At 48.2% G+C, this 25567-nt stretch overlaps 2 protein-coding genes across 13 annotated transcripts in view; one reads left to right on the plus strand and one right to left on the minus strand.

Annotated features, from left to right (window-relative positions):
* Positions 1–25567, minus strand: part of ASTN2 (astrotactin 2) — a 622345-nt gene that overhangs the window by 201898 nt on the left and 394880 nt on the right. For all 8 annotated transcript variants that reach the window (XM_039506369.1, XM_039506367.1, XM_039506370.1 and 5 more), the window contains 3 exons: positions 23333–23457; positions 22658–22762; positions 20026–20205 (listed from right to left, as the gene is read on the minus strand). In XM_039506369.1, the coding sequence (XP_039362303.1) occupies positions 20026–20205; positions 22658–22762; positions 23333–23457 (410 nt within the window). The remainder of the gene's footprint in view (positions 1–20025; positions 20206–22657; positions 22763–23332; positions 23458–25567) is intronic.
* Positions 1058–10794, plus strand: TRIM32 (tripartite motif containing 32). Of its 5 annotated transcripts, XM_039506378.1 has the most exons (3): positions 1610–1828; positions 5938–6011; positions 7220–10794. In XM_039506378.1, the coding sequence occupies exon 3, from the start codon at positions 7286–7288 to the stop codon at positions 9227–9229; it is 1944 nt and encodes a 647-aa protein (XP_039362312.1). In that variant the 5' UTR covers positions 1610–1828; positions 5938–6011; positions 7220–7285; the 3' UTR covers positions 9230–10794. The 5 variants fall into 5 exon arrangements, with proteins under 5 accessions (XP_039362313.1, XP_039362310.1, XP_039362312.1 ...); XM_039506379.1 differs by lacking the exons at positions 1610–1828; positions 5938–6011 and adding an exon at positions 1058–1104 and having other exon boundaries at positions 7217–10794; XM_039506376.1 differs by lacking the exons at positions 1610–1828; positions 5938–6011 and adding an exon at positions 1058–1102.

The following is a 25567-nucleotide window of genomic DNA, read 5'->3' on the forward strand; positions in this document are numbered from 1 at the left end:
TGAATTGTGGTAGAAGAAACTTAACTCCCATTGAACCCTTTCCAAAAACAAGCAGTTGCTGTAGTCACCACGGGGATGTTAGGAGGGCAAAGAGGAAGTGAAGCCACTTGCATGAGGGGAAAGAGAAGTAAGGTGCCCATGAGATAGTGTGAACTACTTCTTAGAAGAGAGGCTATGGAAAAGCTTGAGAACCCCAAGTCTGATGCATCCACCATGCATATGTTTTTCTAGCTAGTCTACCTGCATTATTTTTTCTTAGGCTCTGTCTATCCTTGGGAACAGACCCAACTCAGAGATGGGTGTCCTGCAATTAGAGTAGGGGCCTCACAAACTGGGGGGAGGGGACAACAGAGAATCCTCCCCAAGTGCAACCAGAGGGAAACAATGGGGAATGCCCCCAAAATGCAAATGGGGGAGGGGGGAGGGGGACAGGGCTTCCCCCTAAACAAAACCTGGAAAGGGGCAGGGGGAAGCTACCAAAGTACAAAACTGGGGGTCCTGGGAGCAAGCCCCCCCAAAATGCAACCCTGGAAATGCAAACCGGGGGGGGGGGGCTGTGAGGACACCTCAAAATACAGCCTTGGAAATGCAAACCGGGGGGGGGGGGGCTGTGAGGACACCTCAAAATGCAGCCTTGGAAATGCAAACCTGGGGAGGGGCTGTGAGGACACCTCAAAATGCACGAACCTGGGGGAGTGGGGATGCAACACAAATAGGGGCTGTGAGGACACCTCAAAATGCAGCCCTGGAAATGCAAACCTGGGGGGAGTGGGGGCACTCGGGGGAGCCCCGCAAACACGAACCTGGGGGGGAGTGGGGACCCTCGGGGGAGCCCCGCAAACACAAATATGGGGGGAGTGGGGACCCTCGGGGGAGCCCCGCAAACACGAACCTGGGGGGGGGGATCCCGAGCCCGCTGCCCCGCGGGAGCGCTCTAGCGCTGGCTCCAGCCCCGCGGCGGGACTGGCCGCGGCAGGATCCGGGCAGAACTACAGCTCCCAGCCTGCTCCGGGCCGGCGCTGACGGGGCGGGGCAGGCGCCGGGCGCGCGGGGCAGGCTGGGAGGGGCGGCGGCGGCCAGAGGAACAGGCCGGGCCGGGCAGGGAGGAATGGGCCGCGCCCCCCGCGCCGGGCGGTTCGTCGGGGCTCGCGGCAGGGAACCAGGGATCGCCGTGGGGGCGGGGCGCGAGAGGCGGGGGAGGCAGCTCCCTTTGTTGTGGGAGGAACGGGCCCCAGGGGCAGGCACGGGGTGTAACGGGGCAGGCATGAGGCGTGGGGGGGTAACGGGCCCCAGGGGCAGGCACGGGGGGGTGTAACGGGGCAGGCATGAGGCGTGGGGGGCGTAACGGGCCCCCAGGGGCAGGCATGGGGGGGTGTAACGGGGCAGGCATGAGGCGTGGGGGGGTGTAATGGGCCCCCAGGGGCAGGCATGGGGGGTGTAATGGGGCAGGCATGAGGGGTGTGTGGGGGGGTAATGGCCCCCCAGGGGCAGGCATGGGGGTAGGTTGGTTGGGATTCAGGCCCCCAGGGGCAGGCACAGGGTGGATGAGGGGTAAGGGGACCCCCTACCGAAAGGGGGACAGTATGGGCTGGGGGAGAAGAGGGAGAAATCTGAGTTTGGGATGGAGATGTAGAGGGAGAGGGAAGAACTCCCAGGGCAGAGCCAGGCTTGGGGTGGGCACCTCGGGGTGTCTCACTGGTCTCTTTCCCTCAAGCCAGAATAGCCAGGTTCCAAGCCATTGAAAGACTCCCCCCATTTTAATACAATAAATAAAAGCTGAGTGTCCCTTTCAAAGGCTCTGAACCAGACTGGCTTTTTGCTGTGTGAGGTCAGTATGGTTTCTCTCTGGAACGTGCCAACCCCAGGGTAATAATAATTGGAGATATACCAATCTCCTAGAACTGGAAGGGACCTTGAAAGGTCATCTAGTCCAGCCCCCTGCCTTCACTAGCAGGACCAATTTTTGCCCCAGATCCCTAAGTGGCCCCCTCAGGGATTGAACTCACAACCCTGGGTTTAGCAGGCCAATGCTCAAACCACTGAGCTATCCCTCCCCCCCTTGGAGGGCAGCAATGGCAGGATGGGCTCTGGGATGATGAGTAGGGGAGCAGAAGCAGAGAGAAAGAAAGACCAAGGGGAAAAATGAGGGGATAGCAAAGCAATGTCCACACCACTGCTCCCTGGATTATGACAACTAGGCCCTAGTCCACACCTGAAACTTACTTAGGTCAGTTAAGGATCGGGGGTAGCCGTGTTAGTTTGTATCCACAAAAACAACAAGGAAAATGGTGGCACCTTAAAGGCTACCTTGCTCAGAGCAAGTTAAGCCCATTGACCTACCTACTGCCTCGCAAGGAGGTGGATTTACTACAGCTATGGAAAAATCCCTTCTTCACTGTTGCAAGCAACTGCACTACAACTTTGTCACTCTAATATGTGTAGTGTGGACATATACTAGCATACTTGACTAACAATGGGTATTAAGCTCTATTGACCACGTCCACAGTCCACACCTATGGGACAAACATTTTCAATCCAAGTTGAGGGAGGACAGTATGTCTGCTTAACTCCTTTTGCCAATCAGGGTTCATTATTCTAGGACTGGTCTATGCTTAAAAGTTAGTCAACGTAGCTTCATCGGGCAGGGTATAAAATCCACATTCCTGACCGACGTAGCTATGCCGACCTGACCCCAAGTGTAGACACAACTGTGTGGATCAAAGAATGCTTCCATCAAGGTAGCTTCCATTGTTCAAGGAGGTGGGGTTCCTATGGTAACGGGTCAAAACAAAATAACCCTTTCCATCTGTGTAGGCCGCATCTACATTATGTGTTATGCTGGGCACAGCTACCGTGATGTAGCTATTCCTGTATAGTCTCAGTAGTGTAGACATACCCTCATGTAGATAAAGTCTGAGGCAACTAGATCTCTGTAAGATTTCCAGGATCAGCATTTCCTGCCTGCCATATTACACAGAGAACAGCATTCCTTCTACTGGGAGAGGCCGGAAGCTTTTAGGGTACATCCATACTACCTGCCGGATTGGCGGGTAGCGAGCGATCTGTCAGGGATCGATTTATTGCTTCTTGTCTAGACGCGATAAATCGATCCCCGCCGCGCTCCCCGTCAACTCTGGAACTCCACCAGGGCGAGAGGTGGAAGCAGAGTCGATGGGGGAGCCGTGGCTGTCACCCCCCGTCCTCATGGCGCAGGATCAAGTCGAAATAAGATACGTCAACTTCAGCTATGCTATTCTCCCCCCTCCCTCCCCCGCAGTGTAGACCAGCCCTTAGAAGAGAATGTGGAAATCCCTATAATTTTTGTGAGCATGAATGCAGAGTAGTTACAGGTTGGGTTTTAGATAGGACCTGTTTCTTAATAAATTGTTGGTTTCTGGCAGCTAGTGTGTGGATGATGGCTTTGTTTTGAAGTCCCTTCAAAGTCCCTTCCCACCACTCCAGACCCGCAAAAAAAGTTCTGCCAGCCACAGCTGTCTTTCTTTTAATGCCATGGTCTTGTTAGCAGGCAGCTTTACTGTGTTTACATATGGTTTTAATTGTATCAGCAGTTAATTCCATTTGTGGTTATTCCCATGTTAACAGAGCCCCTTGTTTAATGAACTTATCTCCTGCTGAAGCAGACACGTCTTTGCTAAGGAGACTGTTGTACCCATGTTCCAAATCAAACTTCAATAACGTGTACATGGCTGTGCAAGAGTCTCAGGGCATCACTGAACTGAATCACTTGAGCTAGTTTCCACTGTGTGTTCATCAGCCCATGCTTGACATGCTTGTGCTCGCAAAGCATATACTTAACAATCCCAAGGGCACCTCCATTTGACTCAGGACTAACATTTGCTTAATAAAAATGTTAATCGGTGGAAAGAAAACATATTTAGAGGCATGCTGGGACTTTGCTTCTTGGGAGATAAACATTATTATTTTCTTTTTATAGGAAAACATTCTTATGATCACATTGTATGTTTCCATTCCCACAGTGCTGATTTGAAAAATCCTGCAATGTTTCTAGTAGCCTGTATATTAACTCTAAACACACATACAGATAAGGGTTAGTGCAAATAAAAGCAAAGGCAGGACAATGCTGAGTTACAGGGATGCATTATTATTATTTAATTATTTATTATTATTCATTCCAGTGAAATATTTTCTTAAACAGCTTCCCTGCAGTGTTTGTAGCCTAAATTTTGAAGCTCTGTCCTAGTGCCAGAATCTGATGGTAAAGTTGACTATAAGACAAAAGTGAAACTAACTAGTTTAGTCTCTCAGTGCATGCTAAGAGAAACAAAACAAAAACAAACAGTGCAAAGTTATACAGTGGAAAGAATCTAAATGTAATTTAAAAAAATCACACACATATATATTTCTAACTTGACCTTCACCTAAGGCTTTCTCTAATTTTAACCCCTTGTGCTTAATGAATTGCCTGAACTATGAGGCACAAGAGCACGCTACGTGTTGCCCTCATGCGAGTTAAGGATGCAATTACAGCGATCGCTGCATTGTTTTACTTCAGTGAGACCCACAGTATCATTCTCATAAACAGGTGTTTTGTGGTTTATATTTTTTTTATTAAAATGACATTGTTTAGTTCAGCTTGCTAAATATCTGGGTCCTGAGCCATAAGTAGGGCTCCTAGGTGCAGCAGTAATACAAATAATAAGTTGTAGTAATAAAATAGCTGGTATCCATCATTCCAGGTATAAGAGATACCGACTTGTTGCTCTGGCAAACAGTAATTTGGGGATTTGTATAAAAAATGTAGGTCGAGATTTTAAAACATTGGTGCCTCAATTTAGGTTTTTAACTTCATAAGCAGCCTGACTTTCAGAAGTACTGAGCAACCAGCAGCTCCAAAGAGTTCAGTTTTTAGGCACCTGTGTTTGAAAATAGTTATTTTACTATCTAGCTTGTCTTGCATATAGAGGACTTACATGGGGGGAGGGATTTCTCAGTGGTTTGAGCATTGGCCTGCTAAACCCAGGGTTGTGAGTTCAATCCTTGAGGGGGCCATTTAGGGATCTGGGGCAAAAATCAGTCTGGGGGTTGGTCCTGTTTTGAGCAGGGGGTTGGACTAGATGACTTCCTGAGGTCTCTTCCAACCCTGATATTCTATGATTCTATCTGACCCACTTCAAAATTAATAGCAGTTGGTTCCTACTTGGTTCTTCTATTTTGTTTTTTAAAAGGTGGTCAGCAACCTTTTATCTAACTTGGGATTCCTCCCCACTCCAATCACCTGGCGTCTTCCCCTAGCCTTATTCCTCCAAAGCAAAGCCTTCCGGTATATTCCTAAAGAGAATACATATAGATAATAGGTCTTACACTGTGGATTTATCGTTCTTAAATATTGCTTTTCACTACTTGGCAATGTCCTGGCTATTGAGCAATGCTTTCTGTGCCCACAGCTTCTACATATGCTAAAGATAAAGACAAATCTTCTATTTCAGTGCTAGCAATAGGAGCTGCTGGATAACACAGCTTAGTCTCTGGGGACTGAAATGCTTTAGTCTAACCCAAGTTATTGGGCTATAGGGTAAGTAGGAAGTGTAATGGCTTGTAATACACAGGTCAGACTAGATGACCTAGTGGTCCCTTCTGGCCTTCAACACTATGAAGCCGTAATTCCCCAAGAGCTCTGAGTATTACATCCGCAACACTGCCAATCCTGGGAGTAAAGGATCAGGTCCTCACTTGGTAAATAACTGTAATTCCTCTACACCACTGAATCAATCCCTGAAAACGAGGGCTCCAAAGAGTAACAAACAGGGCACTGGTTGAAACCTACTAATAAACTAATGCACACTTTCTCTCCGTATGAGCACAAAGCACTTTCCTCCACAGCAGTTGTCTGCTCCCTTCCTTTGAGCAAATGGTCTACTGAAGTATACAAAATCCTTCTGTCTCAAATGCTCCCAGGGATGAAGCAGGCAAGCTCAGCAGGGAAGCAAGAGAGTGCTATGTGCAGGCAGCCGTGATTCAGAGCACAGCGGGTATGTTACTTTTCTGTACAGGTCTCTCAGCTTGCTCTCTCTTCATGTTAGGGATAAAAAAAAATGCGGAGTTTTTGCTCCCCTTTCTTGTAATGGCCAGGCCTTGCAATAGTAAAGGTATGGAAACCAAGTCCACTGAATAATGATTTAATGATGTGAACGCTATTGTGTTCCTTTTGAGTGGATGCCTGCTTTAGTGAGAGAACTGCTGTGATTCTTTAATTCACTATGGAGGAATAATGTGAGGATGCTGAAGGATAAGGAAGGTTGGCAATAATGGTATTATTAGATTGAACCAAAATGTAAGAGCAAGATGGATGCTGCAAGATTATTAAATCTATGAAGTGAAACATTTTAAAGCCAAACTCCAGAACTAATAATGAGCAATTGAACTTAAATAGTTTTTACAAATGAATGGAAATGTCTAATTATTAACCTCTTCCGTGCCAGTGCCCACTGGAATTTTGGTACATCAAAGGTGTATGTTGTTTCGGGGGCGGGGGGAGAGAGAGAGGAGGGATGCAACACTGAAGAGGTTAATACAGTATACTGGATTAAATCTTAGCTGTGAATGATTGCATGTTTAAAAAATGCACAAAAAAAACAGCAGAAGCCGACAGATTTCTTTCATTCTAATTTATCTGTCTGACAAACGGATGGGATGTCGGAAATTTATCATTTTGGTTGATTAACATCCAGGAAGGTAGATCAGAACGACCACATTCATTTCACTCATGTCTGAGGTCACATCTGAATCCCGGTCTCCAGAGGTAATATACTAATGTCCTAAGGCACTGCACCATCTGGTCCCCCTTTTGATCTGCAATATTTGAATGCTTGATTTACTATCCCTGTGTATCCATAAATTGTGTAAACTCAGAAGCATGGCAGTGGTAGTTGGGTATCATGAGCAGATGATTTAGTCATCAATATCTATTGGGTTTCCTTATTGCTGCCATTAGACTTCTTCCAGTTTTACTTATAAATCATGTAAGTGAATCACTCAGTGTACCAGAAACTGCAAGTTAGTGTTAGAACTTGCCCACTGTGAGATTAGCTGAAATTAATCTGCCCCTTCAGAATGTGGAAGAGCCAAGTGGATTGCTTATTCGCCAGAGATGGTTGATAAATCAAAAATAAATTGCATGTGTATATATAGCCGGAGGTGGTAAGGAAATCAATCACTTTTCTCTTTTCTTTCTGAACAGGATCAAAGCACCTTGGAATAAATGCGAGTACAAGTTTTACACTAATTGAATCTACCTTGGAAAGCCATGGCCGCTGCCTCTCACCTGAACTCAGATGCACTTCGGGAAGTTCTGGAGTGTCCCATTTGCATGGAGTCCTTTACTGAGGACCAGCTGAGGCCCAAACTCTTACACTGTGGGCACACCATCTGCAAGCAGTGCTTGGAGAAACTCCTAGCAAACAGCATCAATGGGATACGCTGCCCCTTCTGCAGCAAGATCACTCGGATCACAAACTTGGCTCAACTGACCGACAATCTCACGGTGCTGAAGATCATAGACACCACAGGACTGAGTGAAGCTGTGGGCCTTTTCATGTGCAAAGCTTGTGGGAGAAGGTTACCCAGGCACTTCTGCAAGAGCTGTAATTTGGTTTTGTGTGACCCATGCAAGGAGATGGAACATCAGCAGCAAGGACATGTTGTTGTTGCCATTAAAGAGGCTGCGGATGAACGGAGGAAGGAATTTGGGGTAAAGCTCGGCAGACTTCGGGAGCTCATGGGGGATCTGCAGAAAAGAAAGGCATCTCTGGAAGGGGTCTCCAAAGACGTGCAATCCAGATACAAAGCAGTTCTTCAGGATTATAGCAAGGAAGAGCGCAAGATCCAGGAAGAACTGGCAAGGTCACGGAAGTTCTTCACAAATTCTTTGTCTGAAGTGGAGAAGATAAATAACCAGGTAATGGAGGAACAGGCTTATCTGCTGAACATAGCAGAGGTGCAGATCGTATCCCGATGTGACTATTTCCTTGCCAAGATTAAGCAGGGAGATATAGCTCTCTTGGAGGAGGCAGCGGACGAGGAAGAGCCAGAACTGACAAACAACCTACCAAGAGAGCTGACTCTCCAAGAGGTGGAACTCCTCAAGGTGGGCCATGTGGGGCCACTGCAGATTGGGCAGGTGGCGAAGAAACCTCGGACAGTCAACATGGAGGAATCTCTGATGGAAACTGCTGCATCCACATCGGCTACATTTAGGGAGACTGACGTGGTGCAAGAAGAGACTAGTTTGACACCAAATTCCTCACCTGCCAAACCAAGGATGCCTGAAACAGCCACTAGCATCCAGCAATGTCACTTCCTTAAGAAGATGGGCTCCAAAGGCAGCATGCCAGGGATGTTCAATCTTCCTGTCAGCGTACATGTCACCGTACAGGGAGAGGTGCTTGTGGCAGATCGTGGCAATTTCCGAATCCAGGTATTTACCCGCAAAGGTTTTCTGAAGGAGATCCGGCGGAGCCCTAGTGGCATTGATAGCTTTGTGCTGAGTTTCCTTGGAGCAGATCTACCCAATTTGACTCCGCTATCTGTCACCATGAACTGCCATGGCCTGATAGGAGTGACTGACAGCTATGATAACTCACTAAAGGTGTATACCATGGATGGACACTGTGTTGCATGTCACAGGAGCCAGCTTAGTAAGCCCTGGGGCATCACAGCTCTGCCTTCAGGGCAGTTTGTAGTGACCGATGTGGAAGGAGGAAAGCTCTGGTGTTTCACAGTGGACCGTGGTGTTGGGGTAGTTAAGTACAGTTGCTTATGTAGTGCTGTGCGCCCAAAGTTTGTCACTTGTGATTCTGAAGGGACCGTATACTTCACTCAGGGGCTGGGGCTCAACCTGGAGAACCGCCAGCATGAGCATCACCTCGAGGGGGGCTTTTCAATTGGCTCCGTAGGTCCAGATGGGCACTTAGGCCGCCAGATCAGCCACTTCTTCTCCGAGAATGAGGATTTCAGGTGCATCGCTGGGATGTGCGTGGATGCTAGGGGAGACCTGATTGTTGCCGACAGCAGCCGTAAAGAAATCCTGCATTTTCCCAAAGGAGGTGGCTACAATATCTTAATCAGGGAAGGCCTCACCTGCCCTGTGGGCATAGCCATTACACCTAAAGGGCAGCTGCTAGTGCTGGACTGTTGGGATCATTGCATTAAGATCTACAGTTACCATCTGAGGAGGTATTCCACACCTTAAGGGTGTTTCACTGGCTAAAGCTGCTCTTCTCGTTATAGATTCTCCCCGCCTTACCATAATTTGACAGAAGTTAGTGCTGCACTTTCAGGTAGATTATGTCCTAATCTGAGCTGTGTCACTGTTTTGTGTTTAGAAACAAAATAGCCTTTTTATTTGTATAATTTAAAAAAACAAACAAACCCCACCTCCTCCATGGAGCAAAGGATACTTATGGATTACTGGTTGTGGGGTAAGTGACCGATCTCTCCCTACATCTTACTGCCTTGTGCCGTAGCTCATACTCCCAGCGTCAACCACTGCATGCTGGTTTGTGCCATAAGTAGTAACTGACTGTTCTATATGACCTTTCTTTAGAGGACCCGTGAGGCGGTCTTCTTCCCACCACAGTTCTCACAAGGATCTCAGTAGCAGTTCTTCACAGACAACCACAGAAAGCTATTTCTGATTGCAGCGCTGTAGCTGCATATGACAACGCAACCGCCCTAAACTGCACCAAGGTGCAGCTTGCATCAAAGTAAAGGGCAGGGCTGTGGCCCAAACTGATTGTAGTAATTAGGAGATTATCTTCATGGTGCCACCAGTGAACCCCACTTGGTCCACCAGTCTCCTCAATGTGAAGTGGGAACAGTGCAATCATGGAAGACTGATGGAGCCAGAGAACTGCCCTCTGATGGCAAAGAGAATTTCATTACGGTTTGATTAGCACGAGAAAAGTAGAGCGAGAGGGGGAATTCACAGGAGAGCCTATTTAACAGAATTAATTTCAGCCTGTCAATATTCACAGTTGTTTTACTATTAAATCTGGCTTGGAACCTGTCTTTGAAGGGTATGTTTGGTATTTAAAGCTTTGCCAGAGGAGAGAGAAATTGAAGTAAACAAGATCAAATGTGACAAATGGTATGTTCATCTGCACACTTCAATATTCTGCATTCCAGACCATTGCATTTACTGATAGGTTTCCACTAGTCTGCACTTTGTATGTGAAAGCTACTTGTTCATGAGAGAGGGGAAAAAGGGGGGGGGGGAATCTTATTTTATTACTTGGAAGCTCTTGCTCTGGTGGTTTGCGTCTTTCTCCATGCACAGCAAAAAGCTACATTCCTAGAGACATTGTTTGGCCTTTTTTATGGCTCCAGCGGGCACTAGGATGCATGTTCGTCTCAGCTTTGGGTCAGATGAAGCACAAAACTGCAGCTGTGTGAGTTAACACCCCCACAGTGTGCCTATCCTGGCTGATAAACACATATCTCAGTGTGGTGTTGCTCCTCTAAAATGGTTTATTGAAGAAAAGAAACATTTAAATAGGACACAGTTGTGGAATGTTAATCTGCCAAAGATCATGGGTACACTGCAGTGTAATTACTATTTGTTACCATGAAGAAGGTAGTTGCAAATTTGGGGGCACAAGAGACCATGTAAAAAAACTGGCTTTATAGTTGCTGTCCTGTCCAGCATTTTCAAACTGTATTTGCTGTAGTATCAAAGCTGTGCTACAATGTGGCTGTAAAACCAGGTGAGTTTTTAAATTCCCACAAGCTGTCTGTCCCTTCTTAGCTGAGCAGCAGTAAAAAAAAAGGGGGGGGGGGAAGCGGGGGACTTCCCGAGAGCAGCTGCTGCTGTTGGTGCCCCTCTAGCCAGCTGTGTGGCTGTAACAGGGCTTCCAGATCAGATGGTGAGAGCAGAACCATCTTGATTTGTGGATTCCCTGATATGGCCAAAGAACTGAGCAGGGCCAGACCATTAGCCTCAACTACTCCAGACCCATCTTTGCAGTTGTTTGTGCAGTGCCTGGCACAGGGAGTACAATGCTGATCAGGGCAATTGGATGTTACTGTATTACGAAGTGATGACCTAGGAGAACTGTGGGGAGAAGGGAGCAGGTACAGAGGGAAGCAGTGGACCTGTAGAGGGGAAGACACTGTGGCTTCTGAAGGGAATTTAAAAATTCAGCCCTTACCATATGAGCTGTGGTGTGTCGCTTTGCTGTAGATACAAACTCCCAAACATGGGTTTACACACACACCTGTCTTCTGGGAAAGTTTGCCTATGGTGTGTAGCAGCAATCTGGAGAGTAACTTGCACTCTGGTGTGCATGTTGTTTGGATAGATCTTCTTGTCTTTGGACTTCGTTTGGATCATTACTGAGCTGCAACCCAAGCTGTTTTATAAACATTACAGTGATGGCAGTTCCTATTATACTGATCGTTCATGTTTCAAAATCTCACCTGTTCCTAAGAGCTATTTTCTGCAGGCAGCTTCCATAGAACTGAATAAATGAAGCAATATTATCTTTCCTAATGAGCATCTACGTCAAACTCGGGAGAGAATATTTCCTAGAGGCCAAATGGATACATTAAGTGGACTTTAAACCTGGCCCATTCTGCTGACCGAGCAGTTGGTTGCCTAGGTTTTTCCTGGTAGCCACAGTTTAAATTAAGTTCTCCGTCATCTCTTCCATCCTGTATTACAGATTCCAAGAAAAGGAGACACTATTCTGTGATGCACTTGTAGAGTAAGGTAGAGGGGGGGATTGGTGCCCATGCGTGTGTTTAGCCTGTAGCTGCTATACTGGTTTTGTGGGTTTTTTCAGGCAGACGGGGGAAGAGAAGAGGAATGGCTGTCCCCAGCTCCAGTACATGCTTCAGCTGGCAAAGCAGAATTGGCTGTAAACTAGTTTCTCAGAGCTGCATCGTTTGCAGTGGTGTTTTGCTTTTTGCCACTGTTGTGATCAGCTCCAAAGGAGATGAACGGGAGTAATTAAAGATTATGATGAAATTGTTTAGCTTCTGCTTTTCACCTGGAGATGGAACATGTCTGATAATGAGTGTGTTTGATTTTTAAAGATTGTGTAATAAAGGGGAAATTGATCCAATTAAAAGTGCATTACAAATGGCTCATCTCGTTATTAAAAACATTTTTCCTTGTGTTCTCTTTGGGGGCAGACTGGTTTCCATGGCCATCTGGAATTATATTTGCTAATATAATAACTGCAAGATACCTCTTCTCATGCTGTCAGGATGTGAAGAATAAATCCACTCTCTGGCAGGTCTACAATAAGTATCTCTCACTTCTTTCCCCACTTTACAAACATAAATACTAGGATTTCTCATACACGCTCAGATCAATAGGCCCTCAAGGCCCCTATCTTCGTGATATGTGTTGTACCTGATGCTTCAAAGGCAAACAACCTCCACACCTCCATAGTGCAACAAATAAAAATAGTTGAAAGTGCGTCAAGTGGTTAGAGCCAGGAATCCTGGATTATAATCCTAGATTTGCTACTGATTCACTTAGCCACTGCCTGCTTCAATTTATCCATCTGCAAAATTGGGATAGTATTGCTTATATTACTCCGTCCGGAGTGGCGTGAGGTTCAACTAGTTGTTGTGGATTGAATTGGGATAATTTGATAGGTGCTGTGAGTATTCTTTTTAAGAAAATCTCATTTGGGGGAGGCCATAAGAGAGCTAAGCAATTTGCCATTTTGGTTTAGAGGACAATATCTCATCAGTGGACACACATCCTCTGATTTCCTTGTTACCAGCTCAGTTTATGTTACCCAGACTCTTTTCCTATGATGTAGGACAGCGCTGTAAGCAGTTGCTGCTTTATAAAATATAAAGAACTTTGAAGAATGATAGTCGTATTGACCCTGCTAGACTTAGCACTGAGCAACTGTTTCATGAAAAGAGGTGATTTCTCACGGCAGTTATAATTTCACTGTAAGCATTCGTTCTGGATTAAAAACTGGCATGTGATGTTTGAGGCTGGGAGGTTATTTTTAAAAATAAAGTTTTATGTTTTAACCAAAGTGGGCAGGGTTATAAGAGTAAAAATAAACACAGGCACTTTTAGGTTCTCTGCACTGTATAGTTTAAGTGATTTTTTCTGGGTCATTAGCCAATGTGAGGCTTTAAAGTTATTTCATCTTGCACAACTAATTACTGTACTTGCCTGGCAAGTGTGGATTACAATGAGCAGGGCATAAGGTCATTTAGCAGACTGATTCACAGCATATGCAGTTTAGTCTAAACAAAATTTCACAGCAACTGGCTGGATTTTTTTAAGCCTGAACAATATGTTAAATCAGTGCCTTTAAAACATGTATCAGGACAGAAACTGCATGCTGTAAAAGTTGTACATTTAATTTGGTGCTTGTTGGTAGAAATAGATTTCAAAGTGCTATAAAATTCTGTAGGCTCAGATTGTGACCAGACAATAAAAGCAGGTATAGGGAAAAGTTTTCTATCCCAATTGCCTAAATACTAAAATGAGTGAACTAGAGGGCATGACATCACATTAGGATATTGATATACTAGGCATCACAGAAACTTTGTGGAATGAGGATAATCAATGCGACACAGTACATAGGAATGACAGAGTAGGTTGTGCTGGCGAGGGAGTGGGACTGTATGTACAAGAGAGCAGAGAGTCAAAAGTAAAAATCTTAAATGAATCCAATTGTACCATAGAATCTCTATGGATAGAAATTCTATGCTTGAGCAATAAGCATATAGCAGTAGGAATATGCTACCAACCACCTGACCAGGATGGTGACTGCGGTTGTGAAATGCTCTGGGAGATTAGAGAGGCTATAAAGGTAGAAAACACAATAATGGGGGATTTCAACAATCCTCATATTGACTAGCTATATGTCATCTCGCGAAAGAATGCAGGGATAAAGTTTCTAGACACCATAAAAGATGGCTTCTTGGAGCAGCTTGTCCTGGAACCCACAAGGGGAGAGGCAATTCTTGATTTAATCCTCAATGGAGCCAAGAGGTGAATATAGCTGGACTGCGACCATAATATAATTACATTTAACATCCTTGTACAGGGAAAAATGCCAAAGACACACACCACAGTCAGGGTGACTGGGCAACAAAATGGCAGATGAAATTCAATGTTGATAAATGCGAAGTAATGCATATTGGAAAACATCCCAACTATAAGTACAAAATGATGTGGTCTAAATTAGCCATTACCATTCAAGAAAGAGATCTTGGAGTCATTGTGGATAGTTCTCTAAAAACATCTGCCCAATCTGCAGCCGCAGTCAAAAAAGCAAACAGAATGTTAGGAACCATTAGGAAAGGGATAGATAAGACAGAAAATGTCATAATGCTGCTATATGAATCCATGGTACGCCCACACCTTGAATACTGCATGCAGATCTGATCACCCCTTCTCAAAAAAAGATATATTAGAATTGGAAACGGTTTGGAGAAAGGCAACAGAAATTATTAAGGGTAAGGAACGGCTTCCATATGAGGAGAGATGAAAAAGACTGGGATTTTTCAGCATGGAAAAGAGATGAGTAAGAGGGAATATTATAGAGATCTATAAAATCATGCCCGGTGCGGAGAAGGTGAATAAGGAAGTGTTAGTTACTCCTTCGCATAACACAAGAACCAGGGGTCACCCAATGAAATGAATAGGCAGCAGGTTTAAAACAAACAAAAGGAAGCATTTCACACAGTGCATAGTCAACCTGTGCAACTTGTTGCCAGTGGATGTTGTGAGGGCCAAAATTATAACGGGGATCAAAAAAGAGTTGATGGGGAATGGGTCCATCAATGGCTATTAGCCAAGGTGGTCAGGGGCGCACGCCCATGTTGCTGGTAGTGTCTATACCCTTTGATTGCCGGAAGCTGGGAGTGGATAACGGGATGGATCACTTGATGATTGCCTGTTCTGTTCATTCCCTCAGGATACTGGGCTAATGGACCACTGGTCTGAGCCGGTATGGCCGTTCTTCTCCTTTATTAGCTCAGGGCGTGTTGTTTCCAGGTGCTGAAGCTGTTTGCAATGTTTGGTTTGCTGTGCACATAACTGGGCCATGTTGGCTCAGGCAGGGAACTCCATGTGTGTGCCACTTGGGGAGCAGGGGTGTAAAAAGAGCAAAATAAAATGAACCCAATGTTGTCTGATAAGGACATAACCTCTGCTTCTCCAGACGCGTCCCTCACATCCGTACCACTCTAGACCCCTCAGCAGCAGCTGCTTCTCTGGCTGTAACGATCTTTTAATTCCCATCTCCATTGTGAGGGAGAAGAGTGATCTGAGTATTAGGACTGGGTACATCTGAGGTTTCATCTAACACTGACTGCGTGGCCTTGGGCAAGTCACTTAACCCCGGTGCCTCAAGTCTCTCCAGCTGTAGAGCAGAGGTAATCCTGCCTTATGGGAAAGTTGGAAGGTTTAATTGTGGTCTGCTCAGTGCTGTTAGGAAGAGTGCTACTAAAGTGCTTAATGCTATTAGAGCCTCTGCAGTATTGCTGATAACCTCTCTGTTTCCATCTGGGCCAATGACCTTTTCAAATCCACATTTATTGTCTGTGGTCTGTTTATCTCACTGGAAGTGAGGAAGATACAAAGCTCAGTTGTTTGAAGTTCCTCCTGGGATGTCCAAGTTGGCTCGCTGAACAACCGTTCCCTTTTCCTCTTACAGCTGCCCTTCTCCCTCCACTCAGACTGAAGGGAGGCGTAGAGCAAATATCTATTACAATTATTTTGCAGAGAATGGAATGGCCAGTAGCAGGTGCATTTGCTGTACTGGGAGAGCCCTTCTTGGAAGGATTCCTCTATTTCCTCCTACATGTTTTGTAACAGTGCCTTAAAAGCAACAGGAGGTGGCATGGAGTCTGCAGGTGGGCACAAGCTGCCAAATAAAGATGTCCACAGAACTGGTGTGAACTTAATGACGTGCTGTCAGCGTTAAATACTGGCTCTAATGGTGGAGAAAAGGCTCCAGTGAAACGGATCAACAGCTGGGTCAATTTCAAAGCCTCGGATCAGTGCCCACATCCCCTCTTTGATGAGTGAAAGTGTTGCTAGGTAACATGGAACCATAGCCAAAGAGCCCCTGAAATAGGGCCTTTAATCATTTTAAATGAAATAAAATGGGAGGAGGGGTTGTTTTGTTTGCCCACAGTCTAACTCGTTCTCCAGAGGGGAGATTGGAAGAAGGCAAACTTCCAATATTTGCCTTAGATCTAAAAGAAAAGCAACTCCTAATTTGTAATCTTTACTCAAAAATTCCCCTCGCTCTTTCTCTCTCTATAGCAAAATATTTTATGTGACTGAAAATCCTTATCACAGGAAGGCTCCTGGGTGGCGTCAGTTAAATTTCCAGGGATGACGTGTCTATACCCCCAGAACTATCATAACTGATTCTCTTGCTTGCAGTCTCAGTGGCGGGGGTTAAGGAGGCCGTATGCTTCTCTTGCCTTTTGAGGAGGACCATTCAGAGCAAGGTGAAGGTGGTGTAAGGTGATGCTGCTCATGCTATATAGGGGCAGAATAGGGAAAACTGGCCCTCATCGGCCCCTGTTTTGTCTCCAGGCCTGTCCATCCAGTACCTGTCACCAGCATGATGTTCATCTTGAATGTACCGAGTTTGTTATTAATGAGGGAAGATTAACTCTGTAGTTCCCCCTTTTGTTAATGGGCATAGAATCCAAGCTGTCCATCGGCCTCAGAGCACACCTCATCTCCACTGTCACTAGCACAAATGAGAGAAGATGCAGCAGAGTGGAATCTCTTTTTCTCGGCTTTCGTATCATGCTCGTCACCAGGGGCGGCTCCAGGCACCAGCACACCAAGCGCGTGCCTGGGGCGGCAAGCCATGGGGGGGCGCTCTGCCGGTCGCCGCGAGGGCGGCAGGCAGATTGCCTTCAGTGGCATGCCTGCGGAGGGTCTGCTAGTCCCACGGCTTCTGCAGACCTCCCGCAAGTGGACCGCCGAATCCGCGGGACCAGGGACCTCCCACAGGCAAGCCACCAAAAACAGCCTGCCTGCCATGCTTGGGGCGGCAAAATACCTAGAGCCGCCCCTGCTCGTCACCAGGGTGTCTGAGCACTGGGAGCAAGAGGGGCAAGCTTTCTGTTGGCTCTCCAAAAAAACAAATCAGTGTGTCTTGCATTTGGCTGGAGAAATCCATATGCAAACATCTACGCACTTCCAGGGCTCCGGTGACTCTGCCTTTCTGCTGCCTGCTAGCGTGGTTATTCAGACAGTTCCAACGTTGGCAACTAGCCCGTGTCTGGCCCAGCAATTTACAAGAAATCGGACTGCCTGCGGTACAGTTTTATGTTCGAGACAATGTTTTCAATTAGGGAGCAAACACACAGATTGTGTACTTTGTAGGCGGGCACCTCTTCCTGGGGCCTCCAGATTTATTTATGAAGTTGATTAAAATATTAAGATACTTTGGTTAGGAAGCTGCAAATGTGCTACAAACTTCCATTTTATTATTTTTGGGACCATTCCAGTCAGCATGAGATTTTTCCCCCCGCTTTTGTCCATTTCACCTGCTACCAAATTACAGTAAAAGGCGCCTTTTGTGTAGTTCAGTGACGTGCTGCGTGTGTGTTCCCGGGGCAGTTAGGAAGTGGGTTGGCTAGCAGGAAGGTAATGATAGGCCAGAGATGGTTCTGACTGAGAAGGTATCCAGTCAAACTGTCTGGGTTGGGGCCTTCTAGCTACGTCATCCTCATTGTTTAAAAACAATGCTAATTTACAAGTTAGAGCGTCTTTCCTTGACGCAACGCCGTAGGCCAGTTTCAGGTCCATTTTTCAGCTCAATAATGTGCCAGACGCAGTGCTCCAGAATATAAGCAGCCTATGTGGCTTGTCTTCCAGTGTGGGAAAATAATCAGCGAAGGGCTAGGAGCAACCCGGTCTCTCAGCTTGGCCCGGTTGGAATGAAGACACTCCTGGAGAGAGGAGGCTCTCCGCCTCCTGGTGGAGGAGACAATAATGGCCTCACTTGAGCACCTAGGCTGCTGAACAGCAGTTGAAGCCTTGTAGGTGATGACGTACCGTTCCACCAGGAAGGTGAATGCCACTGCCAGGGCTACCAAGAGTGGGGTGGAGGCGACAAGGGGGCTGTATAGGAAAGGAATCAGAACAGTGCAAGGGAGTGTCTCAGCACCATGCAGTTAGATGTTCACTCTCTCCCCACTGCTTCTGGGCAGTGAATCCCAGTGCTATGTGCTACAGCTGGAGGCGAGGGAGAGCCCACGCACAGAAGCCTTGGTAACGGCACTGCATGGAATAGAAAACAGAGCGCCCTGCCTGTGAGGCCACAGTCAGGGGGAATTAACTCCATGGGATGTTGCCCTCCAGAAGGCAGCGGCTCTATGGAACTAGGGATCCTCTGCAGCCCCATGTGAAAGAGCCGAAGGTTCAGATCTCCTAGCCATTCACCCAGTGAGGGCCAACGTTGTCCCCTTAATGCACCTGTTTGCTGGGGGAGGCAGTGCACCGCAGGAGCTAAAGCAGTGGGCTAGATGTCAGGAGACCCGGACTCTGTCACTGGCCTGCTCTGTGATCTTGAGCAACTCCACAGATACCTTTGTACCTCACCTCCCTCATCTGTAAAATGAGGATAATGTTACTCACCCACCTTTCTAAAGTGTGTGGAGAGCTATGGATTAAAAGCACTACATGACAGCACTCTTGCTATTATTTACTTTCGTCATCAAACCCAGAGTCTACTCTAAATTATGCCCTTGTAAATCTGGAGTAACTCCACTGTCTCTCTGGAGTGGAGTCTCCCTGGATTTGAGTCAGCATAACTGGGAGCAGAATCTGGCCCTCTGAGTATTTCACACTAACACATTTTCCAAGGGATTCCAGGAAGCTGCACAATCCGAATGATTAATAGCATCACAAATATGTAAACAACATATCGCCAGATTTTCCTCCCCATTCGACAGGGCATTGCTATGGCAAACGTCCATTTATCAATATTTAAAAATAAAACAAACAAGAACGGCGTGTTATAAATAACCCAGAAGAACAACTACGGCTGGGATGCAGGAGAAAAATAGCTAAAGGTTCACACCGCCCCACAATGTGTGTTAGTCTCCTGTCAGTCATAGCATGTCAGGCCACACTCTATGTAGAGAGGATAGAATGAAAGTGCCTTTGCAATCTCTGCTATTGTGAATCCTATAATTTGTCCCATGTGTTCATACAAATGCTGTGGTCCATTTGAGTGGGAAAAGACCAAGTCAAAGGACTATCCCGGGTTCTCTGGAGGAGGGAAATGAACTGGTACCCGGAAGGCTACAGCAATAAAGGAGTTTTTTATAAACATAACCTAATTGCATTACTTCAAAGGCCTGAAGTTTATTGCCCTGCTTAATGATGTGTCTTGTTATTTATAGTGCAGCACAATGAGTCTGCTATTGATTTAATACACTTCCTTAAAGACTGTCATTGTCACAAGCGATAAAACGAAGCCATTCCGAGACAGCTCAATTATGTCACATTTATATAAAACAACCCAAATCACCCAGGGCGTTCCAGGGGCTACCACAACAGGGTAGGGAAGCAGATGACAAGGATCGTGGCAAGTTCTTCGCAAAACGGCCTGCAGGCGACAGCCCAGTGGGCAGATGAGGGAGGGTGCGCGTCTGAGGAAAGGCAATGGCAGGAACGGGTAGATCGCCGATCCAGGGCCTAGCTGGAATTTTGGACTGACTCTGGGACACAGGCAGGCTTGTGTCGCTAGCCACTGGGTCAACCCAGGCCTTCAGTCTGCTTCTAATTACAGGCATGGCCCGAAGCGCCTGCAGGGTGGTGGTGAGAGGACTGGGGTTAGGGTGACCAGATGTCCCGATTTTATAGGGACAGTCCCGATTTTTGGATCTTTTTCTTATATAGGCTCCTATTATCCCCTCCCCCAGTCCCGATTTTTCACATTTGCTGTCTGGTCACCCTTGCTGGGGTGGTTTTGCAGCAGTGGCTGTGCCCGACGCAGCAGCTCCTCCCTGGGTTCCCCTTACCTTTCTGGTACTGCAGCCAAAGCTGCTGTTGGACCTTCTTGCTGGGGAAGTGGATGGTGCAGCTGAACTCTGACCCATACAGCGCCTCTTCGATGTAGTGAGAGCCGAACTGCTGAACGAACGACAGCAGCTCCTCCCGGCTGCTCTCCTTGCTTAGGATCTTCAGCACATTTGCAAATCCTGAAAGAGTGAGCATCTCATCAGTAAATAGCCCAGGCAGGGCAGCCAGAAATTGGTCTGGGAGGTGTGGGCAGTGGGCACTCTCTGATCCCTGAACACTCATGTGCCAGCTGCATTTCCTCCTCCTCTACCCATCTCTGTGGCTTACATTATCATTTGCTAAACACATGCTGTTCACCTGGGTCTGCAGCTTTCGCACCTTTCTGTGGCTTCCCCTCCCTCAGGGATTTCACAAAGAAGTCACTGGGGACCGTGCTGCAGTGCACACACATGCATGCCTTCCAGCACTGAAGCGCCGTTCCTTTTTGCAGGATGCCCCCGGGGGGTATGTCTCAGCTTCGTTTCGCAATTATCACAGCCGGAGATGTTGCCCTAGCGTAGGGATTAATTTATTCCAGATCATACCATGGAGCATCCCCGGAGTTAATATTCTGGGCATGTTTGTTTATTTAAAAAGCTGAAAGTGCCCTGGATAGCTGGGATGGCAAGAAGGTTAACTGGACACAGCTGGACTGCCAGCAGCTCCAGATGAAAGTGAGTAGCCCTAAGGCACGTGTCCCAGCTCTCGGGATTGTCACAGGACACTTCCGTTGGAACAAGGCAAGGAGTCTCCGGATGGCCACTGTCCTGCTTTGAGCACACCGGCCCAGATTCACAAAGGAATGTAGGTGCCTGACTCCCGCTGATTTCAACAGGAGTTAGAAGCCTTCTCCTTTGTGAATCTGGGCCAGTGTGTCACAAAGAGTGCACAGAGGTACAAGGGGTTAACCTCTTAACTCAGTCGTCCCACTCCTTTGCACGGGTGGGGTGCTCAGGAGTCCTCATTGGCTGCTTGGCAGACAGAAGTGGGGAGGTGCATTGGGGTCACAGGACAGGGCTGGACTTGAGGCTGGGGAAGTGTTCTGGCTGCAAACTTTCTCCTGGGAAGAAAAGCCCTTGCAGATGTCGTCTGTGTTTTGTTTCTTCATAGCTGGTGCATCGGGTTTGCAGGGACATTGCCCCGTGACGGGATCTCGGTGAACCATGACAAGGCCGAAGTGTTTTGATGCAGACAAGACATTTGGATGCAAATGAGTTTGTCCTCTGGGGCAAATTTTTACACCAGATGATCGAATATAAACCAGATTGCAACGGGGCCAGTCTCTCCAGGTTCTCACAAAGCTCCCAGCCCCGGAGTATCTGAGCAGTTACAGAAAGGCTGTTGAAAAAGGCTCTTGAGACAGGGCTCTCGAGGATTTGTGTAACAGTGATGTTTAGGCAGATTGCTCAAGAACAGTTGTGCAATTGGAAGCCTAGCAAATCTAGGTCATTAACCTCCTTGGTTAATCCCAAACTCCCACCATTCCGAGAGGTGCATGAGTCTGTATGTGTACAGGAGGCGGGGGTTAGTTTAGAGAGGCGGAGCCATGTGGCATGAGTAGTGGGTAGGGAGCCAGGAACTTCTGAAAAGGAAAGATGACCCAGGGAGCTGGGAGCCAGGAGACCTGCTCTCTACTGTTCCTCTGCCACTGCTGTCTCTTCCTGGTCAAATAATTTAGCACAAAACAATTAAACGTGGTTGCTTAAATCTAGCTACCGAAAGCCAACAGGAACTGCAGGTGCTCACCATCTCTGAAAAATCAAGTCACTTAGTTAAGTGCCTAAGTAGGGATTTAGGTGCTTAACTTTAGGCACCAAAAATGGACAATTTTGACCTCAGCATCTCCCTGTGTTGATTTTCCCCCATGTTTAATAGGAACAATGGTTTTTATCCCCCATTATAAAGAGCTGTGGATTCCTCGGATGCAGAGCTCTGTGTACAGTAAGGGCTGGATGTTATTATTGTATTACCCTCATTCTGGCTCTGTCTCCATCTGTGACCTTGACCAAATCATGTGAACTATTTGACTCAGTTTCTCTTGTCAGTCTTTTAATAGGCAGCAGGTTTAAAACAGGCAAAAAGTATTTCTTCACACAGCGCACAGGCAACCTGTGGAACTCCTTGCCATAGGATGTTGTGAAGGTCAAGAGTATAACAGGGTTCAAAAAAGAACTAGATAAGTTCACGGAGAATAGGTCCATCAATGGCTATTCCCCAGGATGGGCAGGGATGGTGCCAAAAGCTGGGAATGGGCAACAGGGGGACGGTTCATTCCCTTTGGGGCACCTGGCATTGGCCACTGTCGGAAGACAGTGTACTGGGCTAGATGGACCTTTGGTCTGACCCAGTGTGGCCGCTCTTATGTAATATTCTTATGTAGAAAGCAGATAAATCTCTCTGCCGACCTTCCTCGGGGAGGGGATTGTGAGCATTGGTGTCTGTACAGAGCCTGAGATGCAAAGTGCTGGAGAAGTGCTCAGTCTTGAGGCGTGGGTAGTGCTGGGAGAGCCAGTGCCAGCAAGCAAGATCTGCTGCCCACGCCCACGCTCTCCTCTTGGCTAGAACTGTATTCATAACGAAGGCAGCTCTCACCTGCAGAGTGGGTGATGGTGCTGAGCTTCACTTTGTACAGGTTGCTTCTGACCCTCCAGTGCTGCACCATGGGGTAGCCCATTGCCTCGTCGTACCTGATGTCTCCTGTAAAGAGGAAACCAGGGCTTAGAGAGTGGAGAGGAGACGGCGCAGGATGCACCCTGGGAAGTGTTACTTTCACTCTGACTGTATTTTTTGCTACATGCTTTGTGGCTACAGACACAATGATAACAGAGACCGTTACCCCAGGCAGATCACGCTGCCGGAGCGCTGGCGGTACGGCCAGGGCTGAGATGAGGCGGCTGAGCTGTCATGAGCTCACACTGCTGGAGAAACTCGACTTGACACAGACAGGGCACTGCTGGGAGGAAGCTCACGGGGATGGGATGCAGGTTGGCATAACAACTGTGACCGTGGGCTGGCCAGTGTATTATTTCCAACAGACAGTAGCCAGCTGGACATGGGGAAGGTCCTTGAGACTGAGGAGGAGAGCAGGGCCACTGGGGAACGTGGGGAGATGCGGGGGGGGGGCTTAAACATGGGGGTCAGAGACAGGGAGACAGAGACACCTCTCTAGGGTGGTGGTCTCCGACAGGCGGCTGGAAAAGCCCAGCCCTGCTCGGGGGAGGGGAGCATACCAGCGCCAGGAAGGCTGCCGGGGCCGAGGCTGCTTACCAGTGAGCAGCTGGAGGTCAGGCAGGGGCTCAGAGAGGACGCCGCGGCACTGCTCCTCCACGGGCAGCGGAATCACGATCAGCGCGTCGGCCAGCTGGGGGAAGTCCTTGATGAAGTTATTCTCCCTGAAGAGAGAAAAAAGAAAATTCCAAAGCAACGATGCAGGTGACCTCCCGGCGGCAGGGCTCTGTGGGAGACAGGCACACGCCCAGGGATGGGTGGGGTGTGGGCACCTTGTGGCTGTTGCTTCCACTGAAGTTCCACAGGGCAACGTGCACGGATCCATGGACGGGACTGGATCCCCGAGATCCAACCTACAGCGTGATGGGGTTTTCATTCCTCACCACGCCCTGTGCCCCTGGGCAGCCACTCTCCTCTGGGGTCCACGGCCACCCCACCCCGACCAGGGACCGCAACACTCAGCCGACAGCCCACACGTCGGCTGCCCATGGCACGTTCCTCAGAGGGCGCCGCTGATGCCTGTTCTTGCTCCAGAGGCAGTGCCGCTACGACGCGTCGCCATGGGACAATTAACAGGGACCTAAGGGGGCTTGCGGGTGAGTCCCGGTTAAATCGTGAGGCACCTTAGGAGGAACTAGCCATGCTTTCTGGGTGGGAGTGTGCATGAGTCTAACGTAGCAGCGGGGTCAAGCCAGCACCTGTCAGCAGCACAAAGTTTGCATGAGGCTTTTGGTCACAATACGGTGGTTTTAGGCCCCTGTACCTGCCCCGTCCCCTCTGTGCCAAGCAGAACACAGCAGCTCCGGATGGTTTACTGAGGAGCCGATACAAGTGTCCACCTCTCCCATGAATGCGTCCCCACTTCCACCCTCCGAAGCCCCACGCTGCAGGGGGCTGGCGCTCAGAAGCCTGCATTGATGAAAGAGAGCGGGATGCGTTGCTGTAAAAAATCCCACCGATGCCACTCAGAGCATTGGCCAGAAGTGGTCACTAGGGAGTGCTACAAACCAGGTTCCATCTCTCCCTCTTAGTGGACGTAGTGTGGCCTAGGGGGATGGGGCACTTGTATAGGACTCAAGAGAGTTGGGGGTCTAATCCCACCTCTGTCACCGGCCTGCTGGGTGACGATAGGCAAGTCATTTCCCTCTCTGTGCCTCAGTTTCCCCCTCTGTAAAATGAGGACCATGATACTGACTTCCTTGGTAAAGCCCTTTGAGCTCTACAGATGAAAATCTTCCAGAACAACTAGGCATTACTATTCTGCAGGGATCTCAGCGCTCGAGGCCCCTGGCCCCAGGTCACCACGGTTAGCATTGCGTTTGCACCTCTCAGCTGTAAGAAGCAGATCTGGTGCTTGCAGGCGGCAGAGGAGCGTTCAGAGAGCCTCTGCTTGGAGCTACAGTTGCTGTCAGCCATGTCCTGGAACGCCCGCAGATGGATCCCAGCGGATGGAGACAGCTTTGAGATCCGATTCTCGCATGTACTGCCATTCAGTTTCAATCCCACATTTCCCTCCAAGGAAGGTGAGTCACTAATTAGTTCCCCTGGGGGCTGCTTCATTGTTATCCCTCTTAGCTTCCTGGCAGTGGAGATGCTAGAAGAACCTGCCTGTCAGGCCCAGGAAGCATTCGCTGCTTCTGATCTGGCTGTTTAGCTGTGCCGCAGCGGTGTAAGGTGTCAGACGGGGACACAGGCAGTGGCGCAACTCCCCAGGGTTGGCCACCTTCCATCATCCACCTCTCCTGGATGGTCACAGAGAGCCAAATTCATCCCTGGTGCAACACCATTGCCCTGATGCTGTTCCCCAGGGATTCTCATGCGTGAGAGACGGAGCCCTTGTTGGAGCAATCGAGGGGATAAGGAAGTGGAACGGATGCAGCCCTCGGAGCCTCAGGGCAGATCACTTAGCAGCACCTTCGACTCTTGTCCCTCACTCTTCTCTTTATTTTCCATAGCACCCCATCCAGCTGTACGGTCACCCACCTCCCCAGAGCTGCCATCACCTCCCTGTCTCCACGGCCTGTCCACAGCTCTCCCCACTCCCGCTGGGGTTCAGTGGGCCACCGTGGCAAAGGCACACCCGTTTTCCTGGCCAGCGGCACACGAGGGGGTGATGTGGCCAGGACCACGTCCGACCGCATCGGCGGTGACGTTCCAGGGGAAGAGCTAGTGAGACCGACAACCCGGAGAGCTGTAATCAAGATCCTGAACAACCCAGCCACCACAGCGCCCCCTGCTGGTGCTGATCCAACATGCCACAAGGCCCCAGTCTAT

Source organism: Mauremys reevesii, linkage group 19 (assembly GCF_016161935.1).
Source record: "Mauremys reevesii isolate NIE-2019 linkage group 19, ASM1616193v1, whole genome shotgun sequence".
Classification (NCBI taxonomy): domain Eukaryota; kingdom Metazoa; phylum Chordata; order Testudines; family Geoemydidae; genus Mauremys; species Mauremys reevesii.

Bases quoted from the DNA above. Each gene is read 5' to 3' on its own strand.
- TRIM32 (XM_039506379.1), top strand. From the start codon at position 7,286: ATGGCCGCTGCCTCTCACCTGAACTCAGATGCACTTCGGGAAGTTCTG.